This window comes from Ochotona curzoniae, unplaced genomic scaffold, assembly GCF_017591425.1.
Source record: "Ochotona curzoniae isolate NIBS_2020 unplaced genomic scaffold, NIBS_Ocur_1.0 scaffold_2453, whole genome shotgun sequence".
Lineage (NCBI taxonomy): Eukaryota > Metazoa > Chordata > Mammalia > Lagomorpha > Ochotonidae > Ochotona > Ochotona curzoniae.
Genome location: NW_024467094.1, coordinates 29899748 through 29914791, shown reverse-complemented (window position 1 = coordinate 29914791; position 15044 = coordinate 29899748). Strand labels below are relative to the sequence as shown.

The following is a 15044-nucleotide window of genomic DNA, read 5'->3' as shown; positions in this document are numbered from 1 at the left end:
GGCCAGTGCGGCAGTGGCGCCGCCCAGCGAGATGTGAGACGCCGCGCTGGCCGCTGCGTCCTACTTCGGGGTCCCTCTTGAGAGAGGAGCGTCCCCTCACTCCCAGCACGCGCCCCTGCAGCGCTCGCAGACACCTGCAGGAGGGCCCGGGAAGCCGCCCAGAAGGGGGCGCCGGAGAATCGGGTGCGGGATGAGCCTGGAAGAGGGGTGAGGAGGGAAGAGGAAGGCGAGCGGGCCTGGGGGCGCACAGGCCGACGCCGAGGAAGGCCTGGACTCTCCCTGTCCTGGGCGGCGGAGCTCTCCGAGGTCACCTTGGCTGAAGCGTGCCCCCCCCCCATGCCTCCCCGGCCCGGCCCGGCCCGAGCGCTTCTCCATCCCGCCCGGGCTGGGTGGGGGCGTCTAGGAGGCCCCCCGCCGCGTCCCCGCCTCCAGCTGCCCCTCTTCCCTCAGAGCCTCCTCGGAGGCCGGCCCCCCTGGTCGATGGATTTGCACGAGCGCTTGGGGTCGGAGCGGCAGGTGGAGTGGGCAGGAGGGCGTGAGCGCGCCCCGCAGCCCCGCCCGGCCGCGCGCCGCGGGCTCCCGCGCCTCTGCCGGAGGGCGCGAGCAGGCGCGGCGCCCCTCCCCTCCCCCGCTCCCCGCCACCCCAGGCGGCCCTTTGTACCACCCGGCCACACGCGCGTGCCCGCGCCGCGCGCCCCCGCCCGCAGTGACACACCCGCGCCGGGCCGCGCGCGCACTCCCTCTCTCACACACTCTCTCTCTCTCACACACACACACACTCATTCGCTCTCGCACACTCGGTGACACGCCCGCGCGCGCGCGCACCCACACGCCCGGTCGCCGGCGCCCTCCCAGCTGGTCCACCCCGGCGGGGCCCGCGCCCCCGGCCCGCCCGCCTGGCACCGCGCCCCGGGGCTGGGGCCGAGAGAGGAGCCCGCGAGGCGGCGGCGAGAGGGCGAGCGCCAGGCAGGCCGGCCCGGGGCCCCCGCCCCCCGTGCCCCCGCCCGATGGGGAACGCTCCGTCCCAAGGCATGTCCCTGTCTCTCTCCTCCCTAATGTGCCTCCATGCTTAAGTGGAAGGTATTTCTGTTTTCTTTGTGTGTTTTCCCCTCGGCCGGGGGCGGGGGCGGCGGCCGGCGGGGCGAGGGATGCTCGGGGCGCAGGTGTGTGGGGGCAGGGGTGCGCCGAGCGCCCGGCTCGGGAGCAGGACCTCCGACGGGAGCTGGCACCGGGAAGGGGACAGGGATGGACAGGCTAGGGTACTGGGTGGGGAGGGCCTCATGGTGCCCGGGGAAGGGGGCCAGCGGGGTGAAAACGGGAAGGGCTTGGTGTGGAGGGGGAGGGGTGGGAGAAGAAGCAGCAGGGGTGGATGGTGGGGAGTGGTCGCTGCGAGGTGGAGGCCGAGGGAGACGCAGAGGCGGGGGATGGAGTAGTGAGAGGAGCCCAGAGGCCTTCCTCTCTCTGTCTCTCTGTCCAGCCCCTAGAACGGGGTGCCGGGGAGGCACTGGGGTGGCTGCTCGGGCCTCTGCTCTGCCCCCCGAACCCCCTGAGGGACGCAGGGGAGGCGTGCGCGCTGGGCTTGGCGGTGTTGCCAGGAGACCAGCCTGCGCTCCACACACCCCTGGCACCGGAGACTCCGGCCCTGGGGACCTGCGAGCCTCAGCAGCAGTTGCCGAAACTGGGGACCAGCGTCCCGCTCGCGGGGTGGCGGGGAGGGCCCCGAGGGGGAGGGGCTGGGCAGGGCCCATGTGATCCGGAGCCCTCCCCCTGCGGAGGCCAGAGGGCACGGGAGGGCGCCCCCCCTCCGGGGAGGGAGTCTGGGGTGAGTGAGGCGGTCGGGGCTGCAGGAGACTGAGGGGCAGTGGGCGGGGCTGGGGAGGGGACGCGCGTGCCCCCCCCCGCTCCCACGCTCCCCCCCTTGCTACGTCAGAAGCTCCCGGGGCCAGCTCCGAGTCCTGTCGGTGGGGGCAGCAGGATGCTGGTGGAAGCCGAGGGGGCCGGCCGGGTGCCTCCGCAGCTCGGCTGGCAGGGCCCGGCGGGGCGAGAGCGGCTGCAAGTGCGCGCCCCCCCGCCCCCCGCCGCCCCATGCAGCCCTGGCAGTGCCTCCGGCGCTTTGCCCTGGCCTGGTGGGAGAGGACCGCGGAGGGCAGAGCCCGCTCTCCCCGGGAGGAGGCTGGCGCGAGGGACGCTGGGGGCCGCGGGGAGCCAGGTGAGCAGGAGCGCGAGTGTGTTTCTCAGCTTCTCCCCTCAAATCTTGTGTGTGTGTGTGTGGGGGGGTGTTGGCCCGACTTTAGGGGTGTGGGCTGCCCTGGGCTGGGGGTGTCTGGCTGCAGTCTTTCCAAAGGAGATGTGGAAGCGCCTGTCTGCTAGAAGCGCGTGGGTGGAGAGTCCGTGTCTGGGGGTCTCCGTGGTCCTTTGGGTGGGTGGGTCTGAGCACTTTCCGGGGCAGCCCTGGGTAGCTTGCTCTGGACTCTATCTGGGTCTGCATGACCTTGAACTCCGCTCTCCAACTCCATGCCTCAGTCTCTCTCCAGGTCTGAGTCCCAGTGTTGATGCATGTGGAGGAAGCTGTCCCTGTGAGAAAGCCCAGCGAGGCTGGGGGGGGGGGGGCAGTCTCTGGCCGGCTGTGTGTGTGTGTGTGTGTGTGTGTGTGTGTGGCAGGAAAATGCACTCAGGGTACGGGCTGCTGGTTGCTGCTGGGGCTGCTCCGAGCCAGGGATTCACCCAGAGAGGCATCTTCAGGCGAGCTCAGAGTTCTTGGGGCAGGCAGCTACCCTTTTGGTGCAGAAGTAAGGGATGGGAATAGGGCTCTGGCATCCCTGGAGGGAGAGCTTCAAGAGCAAGACAGCCCTCCCTCGGCTGCTCCCCACCCAGCCTGCCTTGGCTCCCAGGCACCACTGGCAGCAAGTGCAAAGGCATTGCCCTGGCTCCCTGCCACATTGCCCTGGGGACAAGAGGGTCTTTGTCCGGTGCCCCTCCTCATTCCTAGCTCCCTTTCTGTGACGGCTGGTTCTCTGCGATGACCCTCAGGGCTGGGATGGAGACGGGGCTGGCAAGCCCACTCTGGCTCCATCGCAGGAAGAGGCATGCACAGGGGTCTGCAGGCAGTGCTGGGGGCAGGGGATGGCCACTCCATGGTGGTAGGAGGACCTAGACCATGCCCCTTGGAAGCCGGCCCCATCTCAAGCTTTCGCCCTGCCCTGCTCTTTGCCTCCTTGTCCAGTGCAGGGGATCTGGGGTCTCCATGGCCCACTTCTGGCCGGATTCCAGGTTTCTCAAAGATGTGCAGGGTACCAGGTTGGCGATAGGATTGGACCTGCTGATGCTCGCTCACTCCGTCTCTCCCCCCCCCCACCTCCTCTGGCCAGGGTCCCGCTCTGTAAAAAGGGTTTAATTAGAACCATTGATTCCTTCTTCGGCTGTGGGCATTGATCCCAACAGTGTGGTTGGAGCTGGCGGGGGGAGGTAGGGGTGGCCCGCCTGCTGTCTGCCCAGTGCCAGCCTTGATGCCGTCTACTGGAGGGACTGGGCTTTTCAAAGTACCTGGTCTACTCAGATTCCCCTCCCCCACTGCAGGTCAGGTCTTGCAGAAAGAAGGGAGACAGAGCTGAGGATTTGAACCAAGGGAGCTGGACTTGGGCTTTAAGGGGTCTCTCCATCCTGAACAGGGGTCTGGGGCATAGGAGGAGGCAGCTGTGGCCAGGCAGGACCTGCAGAAGGGAACTGGAAAGCAGCTGAGTGGACCCCTGGGTACTGTGGAGGTGGGCAACTGGGAGGAGGATCCAAGGCTTGCCAGCGGAGCTGATCTTTCGAGGAATCTGAGGCACTTGTCTCTCCAAGCCCTGGCAAGGAGCTCTGTTTCCTTCCTTGCTATGCCCTCAAGACCCAGAGAGGGCCACACATTGCCTTTGAGGCCCAGCGAGCTGTTGGGCCTTGGTCCCCTGACCTGGTGGCCCCTACCTGGGTATGCGGTGTGGCTGAGGGGTCCCAGGGTCCGGCTGGGTAGGGTGGGTAGGCAGTGGGGGATGGGTTGTGCCCCGGCCCCCAGCCCTGGGTGCCTGCTGAGGGTGGGCCTGTGCAGACATCAGTGAAGCACTCAACCGCTCTTTGAAGAATCCCTTGTTGGCTTCCTGGGGCCCATTCGAGCAAAGATAATAAAAATCTGGCCGTCAGCGGGTTTGAGGGCTGCACTCGCTTCCCCTTCTTTCATTCCAGGCTCTGAAAAGCAAAGATGAAGGCTTTGGATTTGGCTGGGAAGCAGCGCCTGCCTGCCCCCAGGGAGGGAGGAATAGGGGGAGGGAAGGAGGGAGAGAGAGGCAGAGAAAAAGGGAGGAATGATTTCCTGGCAGCCAGGGGAGTTGCTGGGGAGGTGGGCGACCACCCAGCAGGGCCCTGGACTCAACCTTGGCCAGACAACCTAGAACCTGGGCTCAGGGCTCTTGTACCCAGCACGGTGGGGCGGGGGGCAGCCACGCTCTGCCACTGCCCCCTCTCAGACCCACAGCACACCGCCACCGCCCCTTTGCCTTGCCATTCCATCTCTCCCAACCTGCTTCCTTCACCCTGGTCTCCTCTTTCCCTACCTTCCAGTTTCTCCGCTCTGCCCTTCTTGCCCCCCACCCCCGGTCTCCCTCTGCCTGCCCCCTCCCCATTGGGCCTGCTAGAAGGTGGGGGAAAGGGGGCTCATGTTGAGTGACAGCCGCTGCCTTGGAAGGGCTGGGCCTAGGCTGACTATTATGGTCTGGCTGTCAGGTGCCACGGTGATCAGAGGCAGACGGGGCTGGCTGAGTACTTAGCAGGGCGTGTGCGGAGCCTCCCTCTCCCCACACCACAGCGGGCACCTTGCCCTGACATTGGGCTCTCCCTGCTCCCACCCCAGGCACTCCAGTTCTCCTTCTGCCCTCTGGGTTTCCACCTCCACCTCCAGAATGGGTGGGCTTCTTGTTGGCTACTGCCTGGGGCCTCTGGCTGCCTCACCCATGCTGCCCCTAGCAGGAAGAGAGGGCTCCAAGCCTCTACTCTACCTCCCATTGGGTCTCTGGGGCCTGCCCCTGGCCCACTGGCCATGATGTCCCTCCCTGCCTCAGAAGGACCAGCTGGCAGCAGAACAAGTGCGTCCCTCGGATCCCCTGAGTGCCCCACAACCTGTGTGACCTTGAGCAAGTCCCTTCCCAGTTTGCCTCTTTCCTCACCTGTGAAATGAGGGGGTTGGGGATAGATGGTCTCCAAGATCTCCTCTGACATTCCAGCGACAATATCGTTGTCCTGTCTCTCTTCTGGGCTATTTGCATATGCTTTGCATATATTAATGGTGCCTGCTTCTAGAGCAGAGGGTGACGCCCACACCCAGCCGGGAGTCCCACCCACCATCCTGCCTCCCCTTGCCCATTGGCCCAGGCTGGCAGTGCTGGGATTCTCCAGAGGGTGAGAGCTGAGGCCAGAGCTGTGCCTGCAGGGGTAGGGGGAGCCAATCCTGCTTGGGGCACAGCAGAGGGTGGGAATAGGGGGGCATAGGCCAGGCAGCTTTCCTCTCCTTTCTGCTCTCAAAGGGCCAGACAGGGAAGCCAAGAGGTATGGTATGGGGTGTGTGTGTGTGTGTGTAGCTGGGACAGAGTGTGCAGCAGGCACAGAGGCTTGTGGGGTCTCCTTCACCCCTTCCCAGGGCCTGTGCACCTGCTACATGCAGAAGCTTAGCTGTTGCCAGAGTTCCTCCCTTGCCTTCAGCCCTTTCTCAGAACCTGTGACAGGTCCTGCTGCCTGTGCTCCTCCCCAGAGGCCGCGGTGCTCCGTGCTCGGCTGTGTGTCTGAGGGCTGGGAGGTGGTCGCTAACAGACTAGGTTATTCGCTGCCTTGCTCAGTCTTGAGGGTGAGTGCCCACGCCCCTGCAAAGATCAGGGACCTCGTCACAGAGGGAGGGGTGCTGCCCACTCTCAGTCTGTCCTCACCTCCATCAGCCCAACCTGACCTCCCAGGGAGGGTCCTTCCCCCGACTCCCTGCACAGGACCTCATTCCTTGCTCTGTGTCCTGGACCCCTATCCTACCTGCTTCCCTTCTCTTGTACCTGTGCTGTCACAGGAGGCCAGCAGGTTGTGGCTAGGGTTGATCCGCTGGAGAAAATCCTGCAGGGCCACCGAAGGATGCTGAAAATCTCTGATGACAGGAACAAAGATGCCCTCCCCCAACGAGGAGGGCTGGGCCAGGTGAAAGGCAGCAAGTGAGATCAAGGTTAGACTCTGGGCCAGGGAAGGACTGTCCCAAGGGGCAGATTAGTTTCTGATCACGACACTGTTGCAGAGATGAAATGAAATCGCAGATGGAAACACACACACAGCCCAGTGCCTGACGCATAATGTCCCCTGGCGACCTGACCTGGCAGGGTTGTAGGGAAGGGACAGACATCTGTCAACTCAGAGAGGAGCTTCCCCTGAGCCCCAGCCCCAGCAGGGACCCAAGAGCCGAAGGGAGGATTCTGGAAGGACCCTCTCTCCCTTGCCCAGTCTGCTGTGCACCACCCTACCCTTCACGCCCCAACACAGCCACGCTGGGACACCCTGCGCTCCTCCTCTCTGCTGGGGGTGGGCCAACAGAAGGGTCTGGAGGCTGGAAACCTGCTCCTCAGCCCTCCCCTCCCCCAGGCTCTGCACAGGACAGCTGGAGAGGAAGCCTGCCCACGCGTGGTAGCAGGACGGTGGAGGTTAGAGAGGAGGCAAAGTTCCCCACGGGCGGGCGTGAGCCTGGGTGTGAGCAGGGCAGTCACCGTGGGAGGGCAGGGCTGGTGGCAGGTTTCGGATCTTTGACCTTAAAATAGGCCAGAGCGGAGCCTGAGGGCAGGAGGCCAATCAGCAGGATCTTTCTGATGACTTTTGGGTGTTCTGGGGAATCTGGCTGTTGTGTTGGTGAAATGCAGGGACCTGTGATAGAGGGGAACCACAGCAGGTGGAGAAGAGAAGGCAGGGAGTACCCAGTACTCCCCAGGCTGCAGGTATGGGGTGGTGCCTGTCCCCCCTCCTCCCCACTGCTTTGTAAACTGGGCCTTTTAGAAGTCCCTCTGGTCTTCAGCGTCCTTGGTTGAAGGGGAGCGGGTGGGACTGGATCATCTTTGGGCTTCCTTCCAGCTGTCACAGGTTCTGCCCACCTCCTCCTCCTTAAGAGACTGTATGCCTTGCTATGTGGGGGGCGGGAGGAGGAAGAATATTTTCCAGCTTCAGCTAAACCAAGGAAAACGGAGATTTGGCTCAAGAGAATGCATGCATAGGTCTGTACACACACACTCTTCTTGCACACAGCCCCTCCTGCTCCAAAGGCACCCCTTGTCTGGCTCTGATGGATGGGGCAGTGGCTGGAGGATTCCACTTTCTCTTCTCTCGGGGCTGAATTCCGTGTGTTCCTCCTGACCGAACCCAAATGTCTTTGCCACACTCCGTTCCACCTAGGAACTGAAATCCAGTCCGTGTTTTCCTCATGAGGCACGTCCAGCTGGTGGCTCTGCACTTCCACAACCTTACCCTGATTCCCCGGTAGCCAGGGCCACCTGGCTGGGCTGCCTGCATATCCTGGCCTGGAGGACCCCCGGATTGGAGAGGAGCTTGTGCCTGCCACTCCCACCCACACCGTGGAGGTCGGAGCTTCTCATCCCAGCACCCTGACTTCTGGTCTAGCCCTGCCACAGAGCACATTGTCCACCCAAAACCCAGGGGCCCCACAAGGGAGCCCCTAGACTCAGTCTCCAGGAAGGCCCTAGACCCAGAGCTTCCACAGAAAGGCAGAGCGCTGGAGGGGGCGGGGCGAGCTTGTCCTGCTGTCTTACCCCACCCCCGGGGCGCGTGATAATTGCAGACACAGCAGGCATCCCTGGCATCACCCCAGGCACCAGCATCTGCCTCATTGGGGGAGAATTAACAATCCCAGCTCCCTGGGAAGCTATGCGGGTTCCTGGAAGCCCTGCAGACTTGTCCTGCACACACCCACTTCTTCGGAGGCTAGAGAGGCCTTTGAGGGGGCTCCCTGAAGCCCCTCTACCACAGCAGTGGGACAGGTGGTTCAAGCGGCTCAGAAGCCAGTTGATGGCAAAGCTGGACTCCTGCTCAGGCCCTGGTTCACCTGGCACCCCAGGGTCCTTCTGCCACCCCCTAGAATAAAGCTGAAAGAGACATATGCACTCTTCTCTCTCACATCATGTTGTCGCCCACAGGAAAGAGTTTGTGTGGGAGCATATGCGATGGAAAGCCATCAGACCTTAGCCAGAACTTCCCAGAAGGAGACAGCCAAAGACCAAGCAGCAAGGTTGCCAGGTGGTGTGGGGAGGCGGGTCAGCTGGTGAGTGGACAGCTCCGGAGATCTGGGCAGGCATCCCTCCCGACCCTGGCATGTCTTTACTGTGTGACACTGGGCAGGCTGCCCCACCTCTCTGTTTCCCTATCTGTAAACAAAGATATTGGTACTGGCTTCCTCCCAGGTGGTCCCCAGGATTGAATGAGGTGACTTAGGCGGAGTCATCGCACTGCAAGTACACAGTAAACCTGGCCATTCCTAGGAAGAAGAGGCTCTTTAGACTTTGCCTCAGCCCTTCTGGGCCTGGGCGTCTGGAGCTGTTGCTAAGGGCAGAGGTTAGCGGGAAGGAAGCAACCCCCCAGCACCTCCTCCTGACAGTCCTCTGAGGCTGGACCTGCCAGGGAGCACTCTCAATTTTTTCCTGCAATCGATGGCCCAACATCTGGGAATGACAGCTGTCTCTCCCTGGGATGCCCGCGTCTCGAGTAATCGGTGGGAAAATTGGAACCATGAGATTGGCAGGGGGTTCTGCAAAGACTCGCAGCCAGACGTGACATGGGTGCCAATTGGCCTGAGCCAGCCAGGTGGGGGCTGTCTCTCAGGGGTGCTCAGCAAGGTGGGCCTTCGTGCTGCACTGCCCTGGGGTGGGGGGTAGGGACAAGCCCCAGAAGGGAGATAGAGGGCAGAGTTAAGGACTTTCCTGCCTGAGAAACAGCTGCAGGGGACCCTGCTGTGGCAGTTTGAGGCAGGAGCTAAGGTGGAGGGTTTTGTGCAAGTCAGGGCAGGGGTGCCAGCAGGGCATGTTGCTATGTACAGCTCAGCACCATGGTGAGTGAATGCCGGTAGCTATGAAAAGCCTGATGCCCCATGTAGCGGGCAGGGGCTAGGCCAGCAGGGGGAGCAGATGGGGTTCTCCTAGGCTGAGGAGGGGGAGGTCAGCAGGTGTCTCTGACTTTGAACCCACCCAACTTCTGGAATGGGGCTGCCTAGGCTGGGTGGCAGAGGGGCCCCTTCCAGTGGAGTCGGCCCTGGCTTCAAAGAGGATAATTAGCTTGAGCTTGGCTGTCTGTCCTGGGTACCCAGTTTGGGGGAACCCCCGTATTTTGTGTTGTCTTGCTGTCTGTCCTCTTGTTTGTCTCTCACTGGTGTCTATGCCACCCCACCTCCCCACCAGCCCCTGCTCCTCCCATAACCAGCTTCTATCCTGCCTGCGCAGGCGTCCCTCGAGGGACAGCTGCAGGGGAAGCTTTGCGTGGCCATTGCAGCTCCCTCCGCCTCGTGGCCCCTGTCCCAGTCCACTCTGGGAACACCCCCTCCCCATCTGGCCACCCCCCCTTCCCTCCCCAGCCTCCCCCTCCTGGCCAGGGCCTGCCATTCCTGACTTTCCTCCTTTCCTGTCCCTCACCCAGGGCTCCAGCGCGCAGCGGGAGGGAAGGCTCCTGGACTCTGTTCCCTCTGTTTAAAGTCTCCAGGTTAGTAAGTGGGAGGGAGGTCCCCTAGTCAGACGCCCCATCCCAGAATACAGGGCCAGCAGCGGGGAGGGGCTCCCCTGTGGGCCCAGGCCTTTTCCAGGGGAGGGCACCTTGCCTGGCAGAGAACGGTGCCTGCGCGTGCATGTGAGAGTGTGTGTGCGCAAACATGTGTGCATGTCCCCTTGTATGCCAGCTGCAAAACCTGTGAGCAATCTGGGCCGGGGGAGGGGCGGGAGTTCCATCCCGAGGGGTCTGGGGACCCTCTTTCTGAAGGGCAGTCTCCTGCAGCAGGGTGGGGCCGCAGCCTGGAGCCAGGGACCCCAGGACAGTCCAGCTCGGTTTACAGGTGCTTACAAACCTGGGATCCCATTCCTTTCATTCTGCAGCATTCTCGCAATTCATGTGTTTATTCTCTAAAGATTCATAGGCTCAGGTGTGTGCCTTCTCAGAGCCGGCACTAGCCTAGGCCAGGAGTCTGGGCCGATGAGACTCCTGCACTCTGGTTGAATGGTGAGCACATAGGCATCTCAGGATGGACTGAGTTTGCCAGCTGCAGGGCTTCAGGCTAGCCCTGTCTCCTACTGCCTGGAGGTGTCTATGGGGGTCCTGCCCCCTCTTGGCTCTAGGGTGACTGTATATCCACTCCTGTCCATAGCTCCTTCCCACTTTATGTCCCTGAGGAAGTAGTTACCCTTCCAGGGGTGGTCATCTCATGTGTGACCCCACCAAACAAGCCATGGTTTGGATCCAAAGTCTCTGGTGACCCTCAAGGCTCTGGGCAACAATGCTGAGCTACTGCTGAGGCCACTGCAAGGAGTCCCCAGGGAATCCAGGCTGGGGAAGGGTGAGTGGGCAACAGAGTTTAGACAGCCCTGTGCACAGGACCAGCAGCCTGACCTGGCTTCAAATCCCCATTTACAACATTTTTTTCTTAGCTATGTGGCAGTGGCAGAAGCACTTGTTCTCTCACTGCCTCAGTATTCTTGCCCATCCACAAGAATGTGCCCTAGGCAAGGTTGTTGAGCAGAGTTAAGGTTCTTAAGGTTGAGGTTGGTCTAGAACCTGGATGCTGTCAGGTACAGCCCCATGGATGGTTGGTCCTGTCTGCCCATACCCCTACCAGGGGCTCAGGCCAGGCCTGGACCTCCTGCTCCTTGGGACCCTGGGCTGTGGAATGCTGGTCTGTGCTGTTTGAGTCCCTGGGGTCCTCCAGCCCTTCTCCAGCTCTCTGAGATGACGTGCAGCCACAATCCGGGAGGGCGGCCGGGGGAGGCAGCTCTCCCTGCCACCGTGGTGCTGCCGTCTTGATGGCTTTTTAATAACTTTGCTCGGAGACAATCTGCAGAGCGCTCTTGTCTGCCTCTTAATTAAAATTACCGTTTTCCTAAAAGAGCAGCCGCTACTCCTTCCCTCCCCGACCCTTGGCTGCTGGCTGCTGGGGCTCATTGCCTCCCTGCCTGCACCCCTGACACATACACACACACACACACACACACACACACACACACACACACACACACACACACAGAGGCTGGGACTCAGCTTGTGGACTGCACTGTGGGCAGGGCACCCGGCGAAGGGCCCTAAGCCGAGGCCTGTAGCAGAACAGAATGTTCTTTTCTCCCACCCCTGCCTTCTAGAATACCTGCCATGGTGGGGAGTCAATATTGGTCCAGTCCTGGTGCCTCCTTTCCTAGGAAGGTAGGGCAGCCTCCCTGGTTTGCAGAGCCGGAGGACTGCTATGAAGGACTGTCTCAGAGTGGGCTGGGACTGGGGGGCCCTGGGTGAGGCCAGAGGATGGCTGTAGGCTTTGGTAGAACCATGTGGTCTTGAGGGGCGCTGGCCAAAGTATAGGGAGCTCAACTAGTTGTTGCTTTTTTTTTTAAAAAAAGATGCATTTGTTCATTCAAAAGAGGAACAGAGAGAAAAAGAGAGAAAGATTGTCTATTAGGTGGTCCACTATCCAAACGGCCACAATGGCCAGGCTCAGCTGAAGCCAGGAACCTGTACCTCCATCTGGGTCTCCCATGAGGGTGGCAAGGGCCCACACACGCGGGCCATCACCTCTGCTGTCTTCCCAGGCACATTAGCAGGGAGCTGGATGGAAAGTGGAGTGGCGGGGACTCAAACTGGCATTCCAGCGGGGGATGCACCTGGCTGTTTTAGAGACAGATGCCTTCCCTGTTAGGAAAATCCTGATGAGCGACATAGGGCGGTGTCACAGGAGCTAAGTTTTGGGGTGAGCTCTGGTTCCCTTCACCCTTACAACTCTCCTGGAAGCTCTGTGCTGTCTCTGTTGCGCAGGAGGAGACGGAAGAGAGGGTATGAGTAGCGTGCCCAAGGTCCCACACAGGACCCCAGTGCCCCCCTCCTCCACTGCTTTGCCCCTTGGACCCCAGGCCCTTCCGGGGTGTCTTGCAGGTCCAGGTGCTAGAGGGGGAACACTCTTCACTGCTTATGTTCCTATGAGAAGGGTATAGTGTGGCTCAGGGCAATGAGGGTGCTCTAGAATGACCTCCCCTTGCCTCCCTCCCCACTCCTCCCTTCCCTCCTAGGATGCAGGATCAGGTGAGAATTTCCCCAAAGCACCCCTGAACTTGACCTGCCCCAACCATGAGCCTTTGCTTCTGGCCTTCCCTTGGCCCGCCCTCCCTCCCTGACCACCCAGTCCCGCTCTTCCCCTGGTTTTTAGAACATTTTATTTATTCCTTTTCATTTTTTACTTGAAATGTAAAGAGACAGATCCGTGTCTTGTTCATTCTCTAAAATGCCCACAACACAGCTGGGGCTGGTCCAGGTAAAAGCCCAGAGTTCAGTCTCGGCCTCCCAGACAGGTGGCAGGGATCTAAGTACTTGAGCCATCACCTGCTGGCCCCTTCCTGTCCCACCCCCATCGGGGTGTGCATTACCAGGAAGTGGAATGGAAGCAGAGCTGGGAGTGCCTGGAACCCTGGCACTCTGTTAGAGATGGGAACATCCCAGGCTGTGTCTGACTCTGTATGTCAGATGCCTGCTGCCGGGCCTCCCTTAGCCGGGGCTTCCCCTGGCCACCTCTGGGCCCTGCCCACTGGCCTTGCAGAACACCAAATCGGCTCTCTTAGCCCTTGGCCAGTCTTAGGTTGCATAGGGATGTGAGTCTACGCTGGTGCTTCTGTTCTTGAAGACAGCACACTCCATGCTCGAGGGGCAGGGATGGAGGGAAGCTGTGGATGAGGACAAAAGGGAATGCTGGGGACTGAGAGTAGGGGCCCATGAGCTCTTTAGCGACACTGGAAGTCATAGAAACAGAGCAGAACACCCCCAGCCCTCAAGAAGCAGGTGTACGCCGTGGCCACCATGGGGCACTTCCTTTACCTGAGCCTCCACCTACCTGCTGCCTTGCGCTTCAGAGAGGTGCATTAATTGTCAAACGAAGACAAGGCCACACACGTCAGGCATGGTGCCAGATATCTTACATACCTGCCATGTTCCCTAGGCAGACACAGGCTGTCCCCTCGTGCCAGGGGCACACTGGGATCTCCAGAAGTGAAATGACTTACTCAGGGTCACACACGTGGCAAGTGGCTGAGGCAGGATCTCTGCAATGCGTGGCCAGGTATGTCCTTGCACAGCACACAGGCTTAGTGCCTGCCCCCAGAGGGTGGGTCACCTGGGTGCTGGTGGCCTTCCAGTGGCCAGGCATCACTCACCATAGGGGGCAAGCCGCAGAGCCGGTAGGGGAGCAGACGCCCTTCATCCTGCCCAGCTTCCGGTCCCAGTCCAGTAGCCTGGGGACAGTGACAGCGGCAGCGGCGGCATGGTGACAGGTGCTGAGCTGCAGAGATGACAGCACTGCTGATTCCCCCATAATTACTGTCTGATGAGACGCCAGAATTAGCCACTGCGCAAGCATGGGATGCAGACGTGGGGCACTGCAGGGAAGCAGCTGGGGGTGGGGGAGCCTTCCTCCCAGGCCTGAAGTCCTCTGGCGGTGGGGTAGGGTCACCACTGGCAGGCAAGGTTAGCAAGGAGGAAGCACCACAGGGTTAATGCACATTGGAGCTTGCTAGATGGGCTTATGGTATTACAGTGTTCAGGCTGAGCAGGCCATCTGAGTAGGCTGCCCAGACTCTTGGGCTTACTTGCTGGGTGAGGAACTGGGACTAGCAGGGGCATGGCTGCTGGGAGGAGCCAGAAGTCAGAGCAGACACCCCCCCCACCACCACCCAGACCACAGCAGCGAGGTCAGGAACCCCCAAGGCATATGGAAGGAAGCTGACTTCCTCTGAGTCACCTGTAGCAGGTGGAGGAGCTAACAGGCTCTCACGGCCCAAGGTTGGGTGAGGCAGGAGGTGATGAGGGAAGCCCGGGCATCTGGCTTCCCTGGGAGGGGAGCAAGGCGGGCGAGGGCACTGTCAGGAGTAGAGCTCCGGAGGGCTCATGGGGTCAGCCCAGACCCCCTCAGGACAACAGGATAACAGCTCTGAAAGTGTCAACTGAAAGGGACGGTGACCCCCAGGGAGTTACCCAGCTGGTGCAAAGGGCCCCAGGCACTGGAAGCTGGGTCATACCAGAGGGATCTGAGACGGTGGGGCTGAGGGTCTTATCTTGGGGGAAGGGGCTTGAAGCCTGGCAATCCGAGGAGTTCCAGGGCTGGCAGGCGGATGGGAGTGCAGAATCCTGTGGGCAACGGGGCGTGGGGGGCAGGGAGAGAAAAGGTCTAAGTCAAGAACCCCTGCTGCTGGGAGCAGGTGCCTTGAATTGCCTCCTTTCTGACCTACAGCTTCCTAGCCTCTGCGGCCATGACTGTGTGGGATTATACAGGCTGGGATCCTGGCACCCGACAGGCCTGGCCGAGTTCCCCCTGCCTTCCAGCCTGTGCTGCTCCTTAGGCCTAGGTAAGACAGAGGCAGGACCACCTGTGCATGCTCCGCGGCCCTGCTGTGCTAGCGCTCAGCCTTCTTGGCCTCTCAGGCAGACATGCTGGGTTTCCCCACTGCCCACAGACTCTCAAGACCCTTGGCCTCCCCAGGGAAAGATAATAATGGGAGCAGGGGAGCCGACTGCTTGCTGTGCCTCAGTGGCAGGGCAGCTGGAAGCTGGTGGCTGCCCTGATCCCCGGGACCAACACAACTAGGACTGGGGCTGGGCCAGAGCTAAGAGGGGAATTTCTTTTCCTTTCTTTTATAAGCATTTTTTAAAAAGATTTCTTATTTTTTTTTAATTGGAAAGTCAGATTTACAGAGAGGAGAGAGAGAGGTGTTTCATCCATTGATTCACTCCCCAAGTGGCCTCAATGGCAGGAACTGAGCCAATCAGGA

General features: G+C 61.1%; 1 protein-coding gene across 1 annotated transcript in view; it reads left to right on the top strand.

The window, feature by feature from the left end:
- The first annotated feature begins 786 nt into the window (after window positions 1-786).
- SRCIN1 (SRC kinase signaling inhibitor 1) overlaps window positions 787-15044 on the top strand; it is a 54939-nt gene continuing 40681 nt past the window's right edge. The window contains exon 1 of the mRNA XM_041000954.1: window positions 787-1029. Coding sequence (XP_040856888.1) covers window positions 1008-1029 — 22 coding nt within the window. The 5' untranslated portion in view covers window positions 787-1007. The remainder of the gene's footprint in view (window positions 1030-15044) is intronic.